This window comes from Hyla sarda, chromosome 9 (assembly GCF_029499605.1).
Source record: "Hyla sarda isolate aHylSar1 chromosome 9, aHylSar1.hap1, whole genome shotgun sequence".
NCBI classification, from domain to species: domain Eukaryota; kingdom Metazoa; phylum Chordata; class Amphibia; order Anura; family Hylidae; genus Hyla; species Hyla sarda.
The window spans coordinates 170707820-170720695 of NC_079197.1; the positions used below are offsets into that span (position 1 = coordinate 170707820).

At 43.0% G+C, this 12876-nt stretch overlaps 1 protein-coding gene across 1 annotated transcript in view; it reads right to left on the reverse strand.

The window, feature by feature from the left end:
* LOC130290971 (class I histocompatibility antigen, F10 alpha chain-like) overlaps positions 1-10551 on the reverse strand; it is an 89520-nt gene extending 78969 nt beyond the window's left edge. Inside the window, exon 1 of the mRNA XM_056539257.1 lies at positions 10402-10551. Within this exon, the coding sequence (XP_056395232.1) occupies positions 10402-10450 (49 nt within the window). The 5' untranslated portion in view covers positions 10451-10551. The remainder of the gene's footprint in view (positions 1-10401) is intronic.
* Between the last annotated feature and the right edge of the window lie 2325 nt (positions 10552-12876).

Sequence of the window (12876 nt, forward strand, 5' to 3'; positions counted from 1 at the left end):
ACATGGGGCCCATGGATCTCCCGTGCAGGTATATGTCAGCAACCGATTTTGACAGGTTTGATGTATATGTGCATCAGAGGGCCAAATGGTTATGTGAACAGGCCCTTAGTAGGTTGCAGAAACTTTTATTATACAAAAGTAAGTTTTGTATTAACAAAATTGGAAAACGTCTCTATGGACATTTTGCGCCATCAGTGTTATGCTGCCCAAACCGTGAGAAACATCCTGGCACACTACGATTTACACTGATATACCCAGGTGTTCAGAATACTCAATCATTGTTTAAAGGGAACCAAGCACTAGATTTTACCATATATAATGCTTAGCAACGCTTTATATATGGTAAAATCATTATCCTGACCATCCCCGGGGGACGTTTTTGCACCACAGGGATGGTGAGGATATGAAGTTATAAAGTTTCCCCGGCCACCCCCGTAAGTAGTCTCCTGGGTGGGGACTTATACTTACCAGAGTCCCGTCGCTCCGGCCATAGTGATGCCCCCTCAGCGTGATTGATGTCCGCGTCATCGCTCTGCTCCCTAAGCAGACAGGGTAGAGCGGTGACGCGGGCCATTAATCAAGCCGAGGGGGCGTCACCACGTCCGGAGCGACGGGACCCTGGTAAGTATAAGTCCACCATGACACCATTTTGTACTGCACTTGGTAACACAAACCCTAGCAACGCCACTGGATGAATCTTCCCCATAGTTCATAAGGTCAAAAAAACACAAGTTTATAAAGTTTAATCTATAACCCTTAATGCAAAAAAACTAAATCAGATGCAAATTTTTCCAAACCCTGGGTATCTTCGGTGCTCCCATAGAAATAAATGGAGTGGGCATCATCTACAGCAAGCGCTCTCCCTGAGAGCCGAGACCCCATTCTTGTGATCAAGGGGGTCCCAGCGGATGACACTTATCCCCTACCCTGTGGATAGGGAATATGTTGTTTTTCACCAGACAACCCCTTTAATAAAAATAGCCCTTTGTATGTTCGTTTTTTTAAAACAACTTTTACATATTCTATACCTTTCCCGATATCCACTTCAGTTCACATCATAAGGGTATGTTCCCACAGGTGGATTACCTGCGGATTTTGCTACCATTGACTTCAATGGGTCATCAGAAAATCCGCAATAGAGGCAGTTTTGCAGATTTTCCTTCGTACCCAATGAATTCAATGGTAGCAGATGATCTGCTGCGGATTTTCCGCAGCAAATATGCTGTGGAAATTCTGCAGGTAATCCGTCTGTGTGAACGTACCGTAAAATAGATACACATAGTAACAATATGGCCGTCTAAAACCGGCTTTGAGTTTCCTGACGCGAACCATTATGTCCCAGATCTGTAATAATTCCTACAATATACATTTTCAAGACTAGAATTTGTACAAAGAAGATACCAGTTTATTCTACACCAGTGGTCTCAAACTGTGGCCCTCCAGATTTTGCAAAAGTTCAACTCCCAGCATGCCCGAACAGCCAAACACCTGTCTGCCTCCTCCAGAGGACCCACACTGATCATAAAAGGTAAATCAAGGCTTCCCTTTTGCAAAACTTCAACTCCCAGCATGCCCGAACAGCCAAACACCTGTCTGCCTCCTCCAGAGGATCCAAACTGATCATAAAAGGTAAATCAAGGCTTCCCTTTTGCAAAACTTCAACTCCCAGCATGCCCAAACAGCCAAACACCTGTCTGCCTCCTCCAGAGGATCCACACTGATCATAAAAGGTAAATCAAGGCTTCCCTTTTGCAAAACTTCAACTCCCAGCATGCCCGAACAGCCAAACACCTGTCTGCCTCCTCCAGAGGATCCACACTGATCATAAAAGGTAAATCAAGGCTTCCCTTTTGCAAAACTTCAACTCCCAGCATGCCCGAACAGCCAAACACCTGTCTGCCTCCTCCAGAGGATCCACACTGATCATAAAAGGTAAATCAAGGCTTCCCTTTTGCAAAACTTCAACTCCCAGCATGCCCGAACAGCCAAACACCTGTCTGCCTCCTCCAGAGGATCCACACTGATCATAAAAGGTAAATCAAGGCTTCCCTTTTGCAAAACTTCAACTCCCAGCATGCCCGAACAGCCAAACACCTGTCTGCCTCCTCCAGAGGATCCACACTGATCATAAAAGGTAAATCAAGGCTTCCCTTTTGCAAAACTTCAACTTCCAGCATGCCCGGACAGCCAACGGCTGTCCGGGCAAGCTGGGAGTTGAAGTTTTGCAAAAGGGAAGCCTTGATTTACCTTTTATGATCAGTGTGGATCCTCTGGAGGAGGCAGACAGCTTTGGAGGGCCACAGCTTTGACACCACTGTTCTACACGGATCATTTCACCACCATTCACAAGATATCCATGTTCTAATACCCTCTGATATGTACATTTTTTCTGTATTTTAAGCGATCTCTACAGGATTTTTAAACCTTTTTAGTCATTTAAAGAATAAAAAATAAATAAAAAATGACCGCACAACATTCTATAGAAATCCGACATCTATAATAAAGCGATACACTTACATGACGACTACATTGATAATATTCATTCTCTTATTTCCATACTCACCAGTATACACTGTGGATATACACAGGACAAGAAGGATAAAGGGAGCCATAACGTATTCATTATCCTGATAAAACTGAAAGTGAACAGTGTCCTAAAAATAAAGCTTGATGCATTTAAACCATTAACCAAAAAAAAACTATCAGGTTGTCTCCAATAAGAAAAAAAACCTCAGCCGATGATCAGCAGTTACCAGGCAGGGTCGGTGGTGAACAATGTGATTTCCAGTAAATGGCGTAATGAAGCGTAAAGTGAAACTAGAGCATTACTGCCTCCTTGTGGTTGTTAATGGGATAAGTTTTGTCTTTTCCAGTCCGAGTCTCATTTTAGTCACACAGGAACTTGTGATCTCAAACGTACAGTGAACATTCCTGCTTTTAGATCCACTTATTGTATATTATATACTGTGGTCCCTCAAGTTACAATATTAATCGGTTCCAGGACAACCATTGTATGTTGAGACCATTGTATGTTGAGCCATAACTCTGTGGAAACCTGGTAATTGGTTCTGAAGCCACCAAAATGTCATCCAAAAATAGGAAAAAAGTGAGGATTAAAGAAAAATAAGTAGATAACTAATATAGATAAAGCAAATCCTTACATATAAAAGAAAGAAATATCTGCTGGGAGCTGTAATCACTGTCTATGTAGAGGACAGGAGCTTCTTCAGGGTCCTGTACAGTATACAGTGTCCTAAAAAAGTAAAATGGAGTCACCCTCACCTGGTGTCCTAAGGAGCAGATAACCCTGGTACAGGGAAAGAGTACAGAACATGTAATACCTCCTTGTACTGTAGGGGGCGCTACCAGACACCAGTCAGTGCAGACGCTTCAGTAATACAGGTAAAGAGTACAGAACATGTAATACCTCCTTGTACTGTAGGGGACGCTACCAGAAACCAGTCAATGCATGCAATTCAGTAATACAGGTGAAGAGTACAGAACATGTAGTACCTCCCTGTACTGTAGGGGGCACTACCAGACACCAGTCAGTGCATATACTTCAGTAATACAGGTAAAGAGTACAGAACATGTAATACCTCCCTGTACTGTAGGGGGCACTACCAGACACCAGTCAGTGCATACACTCCAGTAATACAGGAAAAGAGTACAGAACATGTAGTACCTCCCTGTACTGTAGGGGGCACTACCAGACACCAGTCAGTGCATGCACTTCAGTAATACAGGTAAAGAGTACAGAACATGTAATACCTCCCTGTACTGTAGGGGGCACTACCAGACACCAGTCAGTGCATACACTTCAGTAATACAGGTAAAGAGTAGTACAGAACATGTAATACCTCCCTGTACTGTGGGGGACACTACCAGACACCAGTCAGTGTATACACTTCAGTAATACAGGTAAAGAGTACAGAACATGTAATACCTCCCTGTACTGTAGGGGGCGCTACCAGACACCAGTCAGTGCATGCACTTCAGTAATACAGGTAAAGAGTACAGAACATGTAATACCTCCCTGTACTGTAGGGGGCACTACCAGACACCAGTCAGTGCATACACTCCAGAAATACAGATGAAGAGTACAGAACATGTAATACCTCCCTGTACTGTAGGGGGCGCTACCAGACACCAGTCAGTGCATGCACTTCAGTAATACAGGTAAAGAATACAGAACATGTAATACCTCCCTGTACTGTAGGGGGCGCTACCAGACACCAGTCAGTGCATGCACGTCAGTAATACAGGTAAAGAGCAGAACATGTAATACCTCCCTGTACTGTAGGGGGCGCTACCAGACATCAGTCAGTGCATGCACTTCAGTATTACAGGTAAAGAGTACAGAACATGGAGGTCCCTGTACTGTAGGGGGAGCTACCAGACACCAGTCAGTGTATACACTTCAGTAATACAGGTAAAGAGTACAGAACATATAATACCTCCCTGTACTGTGGGGGACACTACCAGACACCAGTCGGTACATGCACTTGTGTAATACAGGGGTTTTACCAGTGAATGCCCATTCTTATTGGTCGGTTCTTCCAGCCATTGACATGTTTCGCAGATCTGGCCATTGTAAGTTGAGGGACTGCTGTATATAAAATTTTAATCACCTCCCAATTTTCGGATTTTTCAAATAAAAAAATAAAACATATTTGGTATCATCATATGCATAAATGTCCAAACTATTAAAATATAAAGTTATTGGTTCTGCATGGTGAACAGCATAAAATTTATATATCAAAATTACCAAATGCAAGAATTACCTGCGTTTGGTAACATCACATCCCAGAATTTTTTTTATTAAAAAGTAATAAAAAAATAAGGCTCAATGACACCAAAATGATACCAATAAAAAGTTCAGGTCATAGCGCACAAAATAAGATATCATACAGCTCAATGGATGAGTAAAACGGTTATAGGGTTCAGAATATGGTGGTCAGGGGCGTACCAAACGGGAGGGGGGGGGCGGTCTGCCCTGGGTGCCACTCACAAGGGGGGGTGCCCCCCCCCCACACACACACACACTCTCCACTCGAGGACACCGGGCACTCTCCTGCTCACCTGTAATTGCTCCACCAGCACAGTTACGCGTGTCGGCCGGTCGCCGCGTAATGACGCTCGCATACGTCACGTTCCAAGAATTCAAGGGCTGATGCTGGCCCTAGGTATTCTGAGAGTGTGACGTGACCGAGCGTCATTACACGGCGGCCAGCCCTTATGTGGGGGAAGGTGCTGCCCTGAATTGCAACTACAAAAGGTACAAGCCGCGGGTGGGGGGTTGTCTAATCTGGGGGTACTACCCACCTACTGGGGGGAAGGTCTAATCTTTGGGTACTACCTGCCTATTGGGAGGGGGGGTTAATCTGTGGCTTCTACTAAAGGGGGGGTTAATCTGGGGGTACTACCTGCCTACTGGGGCGTTAATCTGGGGGTACTACCTTCCTATGGGGGGGATAATCTGGGGGTACTACCTGTCTACTGGGGGGTCTAATCTGGGGGTACTACCTGCCTACTGGGGGGGGGGTCTAATCTGGGGGTACTACCTGCCTCCTGGGGGGTTAATCTGGGGATACTACCTGCCTACTGGGGGGTAATCTGGGGGTACTACCTGCCTACTGGGGGGGGGGTAATCTGGGGTTACTACCTGCCTACTGTGGGGGGATAAACTGGGGGTACTACCTGTCTACTGGGGGGATTAATATGGGGAGTACTACCTGTCTACTGGGAGGTCTAATCTGGGGGTACTACCTGTCTACTGGGGGGGGGTTAATCTGGGGTTACTACATGCCTACTGTGGGGGGGATAATCTGGGGGTACTACCTGTCTACTGGGGGGATTAATATGGGGGGTACTACCTGTCTACTGGGAGGTCTAATCTGGGGGTACTACCTGTCTACTGGGGGGGGGTTAATCTGGGGTTACTACATGCTTACTGTGGGGGGGATAATCTGGGGGTACTACCTGTCTACTGGGGGGATTAATATGGGGGGTACTACCTGTCTACTGGGAGGTCTAATCTGGGGGTACTACCTGCCTACTGAAGGGGCTAATCTGGGGGGACTACCTGCCTACAGGAGGAGGGGGGTCTAGTCTGAGGGGACCACCTGCCTACACACCTTCCAACCTAACTACCGGGAGATGAGACATGGGGGGAGGAGAATGTGACATGACATGAGGGGAGAATGTGGCATGAAATGGACATGGGACAATGTGACATGGGGGGTGGGGGGGAGAATGTGACTGGGGGTAATAGAAAGTAAAAGGGGGAGATGTGAAATTGGCTGTGGACATGAAATGGGGGAATAGATGTAAAAAGGGGGGGGGGGGGAGAGATTGGATATGAAATGGGAGGATTTCACCATTTGTTTATTATATCGAAATCACAATATTTAGGTCCAAAATCTCAATTGCACAGTTTCCCCATATGGTCCTGCACAACTAGCTATGTACCTGGCTACCTAACTACCTACATCAGTGTTTCCCAACTATTGTGCAAAACTAAGACTCCACAGCCACAGGCCGTCTGGGCATGTAGTTTCGCAACAGCTAGAGGCACCATGGTTGGGGAAACGGTGACCTACCTACATACCTGGCTACCTGCCCTTTTACTGAGTGGGACCCCAAGAGGGACATTATTACAGGCCTATAGATGGGGAGATTGTGTAGCGTTAAGGAGAGCAGTAGAAAAATGCAGAGACTAAGATGTTTGTTCTGCAGATGAAGAGAGATCAAGTTTTGGCTGGAAGGAGACATCATGGCGGACGGGTAAGAAAAGGAAAGAGGACGACGCTGATCAGAAAAGACGGGACCTGTGAGTTCCTTCATGTAGCTGTAATCACTTATATGGTATATATCCTGTGTACAGCTGGAATATACCTCTATATGGTCCTGTATATAATCACTTATATGGTATATATCCTGTGTACAGCTGGTATGTACCTCTATATGGTCCTGTATATAATCACTTATATGGTATATATCCTGTGTACAGCTGGTATGTACCTCTATATGGTCCTGTATATAATCACTTATATGGTATATATCCTGTGTACAGCTGGAATATACCTCTATATGGTCCTGTATACAATCACTATATGGTCCTTTATATAATCACTTATATGGTATATATCCTGTGTACAGCTGGAATATACCTCTATATGGTCCTGTATACAATCACTTATATGGTATATATCCTGTGTACAGCTGGAATATACCTCTATATGGTCCTGTATATAATCCCTTATATGGTATATATCCTGTGTACAGCTGGTATGTACCTCTATATGGTCCTGTATATAATCACTTATATGGTATATATCCTGTGTACAGCTGGTATGTACCTCTATATGGTCCTGTATATAATCACTTATATGGTATATATCCTGTGTACAGCTGGAATATACCTCTATATGGTCCTGTATATAATCCCTTATATGGTATATATCCTGTGTACAGCTGGTATGTACCTCTATATGGTCCTGTATATAATCACTTATATGGTATATATCCTGTGTACAGCTGGTATGTACCTCTATATGGTCCTGTATATAATCACTTATATGGTATATATCCTGTGTACAGCTGGTATGTACCTCTATATGGTCCTGTATATAATCACTTACAGTATATGGTATACAAATCCAGTGTATCTACCTCTATATGGTGAATGTATGTGGGGATATTGGTCTTTTGTATAGTCAATTTTATTCAGTAACAATATAGCGGTATTAGTCAGTGGTTATGGTGTGGCAGTATTATTTGTCCCTTACTTGGTAACACAAAACTAGCACTGTGCACGAGATGCTGACCATTTATTTTTATTTTTTTTGTACTGGTAAGATTAGTAAGTATTATTGGTCTCAGATTTTTTTCAGTCACAGTATGATGGTAATATGTTTGGTTATAATATTCCTCTTTTTACTGTGGTATTATTGGTAATATTGGTCTTAGTATACAGGATTTGGTCAGTAACAGTATGATGGTGATATGTATGACGATAATATTCCTCCTTGTATACTGATAATATTGGTAAAATTGGTCTCAGTATACAGGATTTGCTTCATAACAGTATGATAGTAATATGTTTGGTGATGATATTTCTCCTTGTATACTGGTATTATTGGTCCCAGTATACAGGATTTGCTCAGTAACAGTATCATGGTAATATGTATGGTGATAATATTTCCTCCTTACATACGGGTGTTATTTGGTTACTGTCTAATTTTATAATGTGTATATATATATATATATATATATATATATAAAAAACATTTTCATTATGGCCTTCACATAGCCACACCCAGGACCACATCGGGCTGCTTAGTCTAAAATGCCCGGGCCTATTTTCTGTCCCAGTCCGGCCCTGCCCCCACCCACTGCTGCACCACGACCGCAACACTTTTCCGCCCGGCGCCTGCATCTGTGGAGTCAGAGCAGCAGGGGGAGGAGTGTTGCGGCGGGGCGTGACGTCACGACGCTGATGCCGCCTTCACGGATCTTCTAACCACTTAAGGTCGCCAGAACAGTGGTCCGTGAAAATGAAAAATTTAATTTTTCATTTGCACAGCCCACTTTTCCAAAAATCTGTCAAACGCCAGTGGGGTGTAATTGCGCACTGCTCCCCTTATTAAATTCTGTGAGGGGTGTGGTTTCCAAAATGGGGTCACATGTGGGGGGGTTCTGGCACCACGGGGGGGCTTTGTAAACGGACATAGCCTCTCACTTCTATTCCAACCAAATTCTCTCACCAAAAGCTCAATGGCGGTCCTTCTCTTCTGAGCATTGTAGTTCGCCCGCAGAGCACTTTACATCCACATATGAGGTATTTCCATACTCAGAAGAAATAAGGTTACAAATTTTGGGAGGCTTTTTCTCCAATTACCCCTTGTGAAATGAAAAATTTGGGGTAACACCAGCATTTTATTTAAAAAAATCCAATTTTTCATTTACACATCCAACTTTAGCGGAAATTTGTCAAACACCTGTGGGGTGTTAAGGCTCACTGTACCCATTGTTACGTTCCTTGAGGGGTGTAGTTTCCAAAATAGTATGCCATGTTGGTTTTTGTTTGCTGTTCTGGCACCATAGGGGCTTCCTAAAAGTGACATGCCCCCTAAAAGCCTTTTCAGAAAAACTCACTCTCCAAAATCCCACTGGCGCTACTTCCCTTCTGAGCCCTCTAGTGCACCCACAGAGCACTTGACATCCACATCTGAGGTATTTCCTTACTCAAGAGAAATTGGGTTACAAGTTTTGGGGGGCTTTTTCTCCTTTTACCCCTTGTAAAATTTCAAAAACTGGGTCTACAAGAACATGCGAGTGTAAAAAAAAAAAAGAAGATTCTGAATTTTCTCCTTCACCTTGCTGCTATTCCTGTGAAACACCTAAAGGGTTAACACACTTTCTGAATGTCATTTTGAATACTTTGGGGGGTGCACTTTTTATAATGGGGTCATTTATGGGATATTTCTAAAATGAAGTCCCTTCAAATCCACTTCAAAACTGAACTGGACCCTGAAAAATTACGACATATTGTATATGTGAATCAATATATAATTTATTTGGAATATCCATTTTCCTTACATGCAGAGGGTTTCAATGTTAGAAAAGTTTGGGATTTTTCACCAAGAAAGGATGCAAGTAACGAGGAAAATTTTACCACTATGTTAAAGTAGAATATGTCACGAAAAAACAATCTCGGAATCAGAATAATCGGTAAAAGCGTCTCAGAGTAATTAATGCTTAAAGTGACAGTGGTCAGATGTGCAAAAAAGGGCTCAGTCCTTAAGGTGAAAAAGGGCTCAGTCCTTAAGGGGTTAAAGGAGCGGAAGGATCCATCACCAGCGGTCGGACAGAGGCATCATCAAAATGTAAGTAAATAATTCTATGTAAAGGGAGGGGGGGTAATTAAGGGGGGGGGGAGGGAGGATGTGTAATTAAGGGGGGGGGGGGGAGGGGTGCCAAACAAAGGGTCCGCGCCGGGTGCCAAATACTCTAGGTACGCCCCTGCTCTGTGTTTAGACAACTTTCAGTCATATAACTTATACCTTTCCTGATCGTATCCAATTCATAACATAAAGTAGATACAAAGTGTAACACTACCACTGTTTAACGACTGCCTTTAGCTGTCCGGGCATGCTGGGAGTTGTAGTTTTGCAACTAGTTGGGAAACAGTGGTCTAACCTGAAGTTTCCTGACATGGTCTGTTATTAAAATCCTAAATCTGTAATTATTCCTAGAATATAACGTTGTACATTTTTTATAATCAAAACAATTTCTGCAGTCAAACAACGTATTGTGACATAATACAACATACCATAGAAATACAACATGTACAATAAATCTATAGATATCTATTCATGCTCTTTCTTCCATACTCACCAGAATACACTGTCGGTGCACACAGGAGAATTAGGATTAAGCCTGACATTCTGTATTCATGACCCTGAAGAAGCCGCAATGTAAGGTCCGTGCTAGGAAACAATATTACTCATCCACATTACTAGTAAACAGGAAGAACAGAGCTGATAGAACGGCTGCAGATATTCTCTCCAGTAAGAGCCTTGTCAGGAGAGGATCAGCAGTCACCAGGCAGAGTATGAGAGAAGGTTAGAGAAGGAGGAAAACAAGTGACTTACAACAAGGGCGCAGTCACACTCCATGTATAAGATACCTATTAGTTCTGTATTTTTGCACTAAAAATGCAGAGACAATGCATGAATACGGCTTTATTCACATTTTCGTTTCTTTATACTGTACATGCATTTTTAATGATTAAGCCTTATTTTTCAATACGCAGCACTTTACAACAGATCCATATATTTGCGCCGTTTTTAGCCTTGTAGAAGTAAACGGGTTGAGGTCAAAGTGCAGATGACGTACAGATGTAAAAAATGGAGCAAATATTGACATTTGAATGATACTAATACCGCACTGACACTTTAAAAAAAAACTTCTGACTTGTCAAAAGTTTTGATCGATCAGGGTCTGGACATAGACCCTGACTGATCACTAGAATGAGCGGAGAATAGATGTGTGGCTGAATGCTTCTCTCCCATCCCTCTGTGACGGCCACCAAAACAATCCTATTGGGCCTCATTTACTAAGAGTTTCGGGTTTTTACTAATGGGAAAAGTTGTTTCAGACTTGCAGGATTCCTTTCTATTTACTATTGGGAAGTTGGGAACATTTTCTGACCGGCTTTTTCTAGGTGGATATTTCCAGCCATTTATCCACAGAATTTTCTTTGAATTCAATAGTAAATCAATCGGGTTGTGAAACCACGCCCCCTTTTTGAACTGGTCATGCCCCATTTGTGACAGACCACGCCCCCTTTTTGAACTGGTCATGCCCCATTTGTGACAGACCACGCCCCCTTTTCGGCTTTTCACAGTGCAATGTCGGGTTTGTCGGATTTTCCAGGCGCACACTGTCACACAATGGCTCAGACTGGCGCAGACAGGTCTCAGATACTCTGCGCCAAAATAACCCGACAAAAACTGGTCGGTTTCAGCTTAGTAGATGAGGCCCATTGACTTACATTATAAGGGTAGATTCACACTCGGTTAGTCATATCCATGGGCATCCAGCTGAAAACGGGATATCAATGTATACTGTTAACGGGAGCAGCCAGGGGCGTAGCTATAGGGGGTACAGAGGTAGCAGTCGCATCGGGGCCCAGGTGCCTAAGGGGGCCCCAAAGCCCATCTGCCCCATAAGAGAAAAATATTATAATTAGCACATGTTGCCGATTTTGCCTCAGTGCCCAGAAGCTACAAGTTACGCCTCTGGGAGCAGCGGACCCCACTGATTTATATGGGCCAAACAAAATCACCAAGTGACTCTGTTCAGAACATATGCGCTATTTCAAGAGCGCAGCGGCCCGCGTTTTTGGGTTCGTTAAAAAATAACACATATGTTCTGAATAGTCACTAGGTGATTCCGTTTGGCCCATAGAAACCAACGGGGTCCGCTGCTCCCGTTAACAGTTATACGTCGGCATCCTATTTTTGGAGGGATGCCGACAGATCCGACTAACAGGAGCAGTGACGTAGTGTGAACCTAACCCAAGTTTGTCTGGTCACGTGGCGCAAAGCCGCGAAAGAATGTGCTTATCGCACTCTTTTCCTGGTTGGTTCTAGTCAAGGGTCAAGTTTTTTTGGGAAAAAAAGTCTTGGAACTCACCCACTCAGGGGCTGGTTCTGCAGGACTCCTGCTAATCGTAATGGTGTTCGAAAAAGTGCAGGAACTCAGTTCCCACGTGTTCCTGCAGGGCTTAAGCCCTGGTTCTAGTTAACGGTCAGGGTCTTATACGACATATGTTTCAACAAAATAAAATTAAAAAAAAAAATTCAAATAAAAAATGTAATGCACAGTAAAAAATAGTAAATTTTTAAACAAAAGAAAACAAAATGGAACAAATTTGAATAAAACACAGACAACCTATGACAAAATACGGAGCAACAATGGATCAAATACAAAATCAAGGCCAGAACTAATTCTTAAAAAAAAAAAATATATATATATATATATATATATATATATATATTTTTTTTTTTAAATATATTAATTAATTAATTAATTAATTAATACTATAAAAAAAATTGTAACGCAGCCTTATTTGATCCATATTTTAACAGAAACGTGTGAATAAGTATTTACATTACAAGGACATAAGAGCAGCCTATGCTAACACATTCAATTATTAATAATAGGCAGAACCTCCCTGTCCGCATAGCAAAACACAGGTATAACTATAACAGTGGTCTTAAAATGGTGGCTCTCCAGATGTTGCAAAACTACAACTCCCAGCATGCCCGGACAGCCGTTGGCTGTCCGGGCATGCTGGGAATTGTA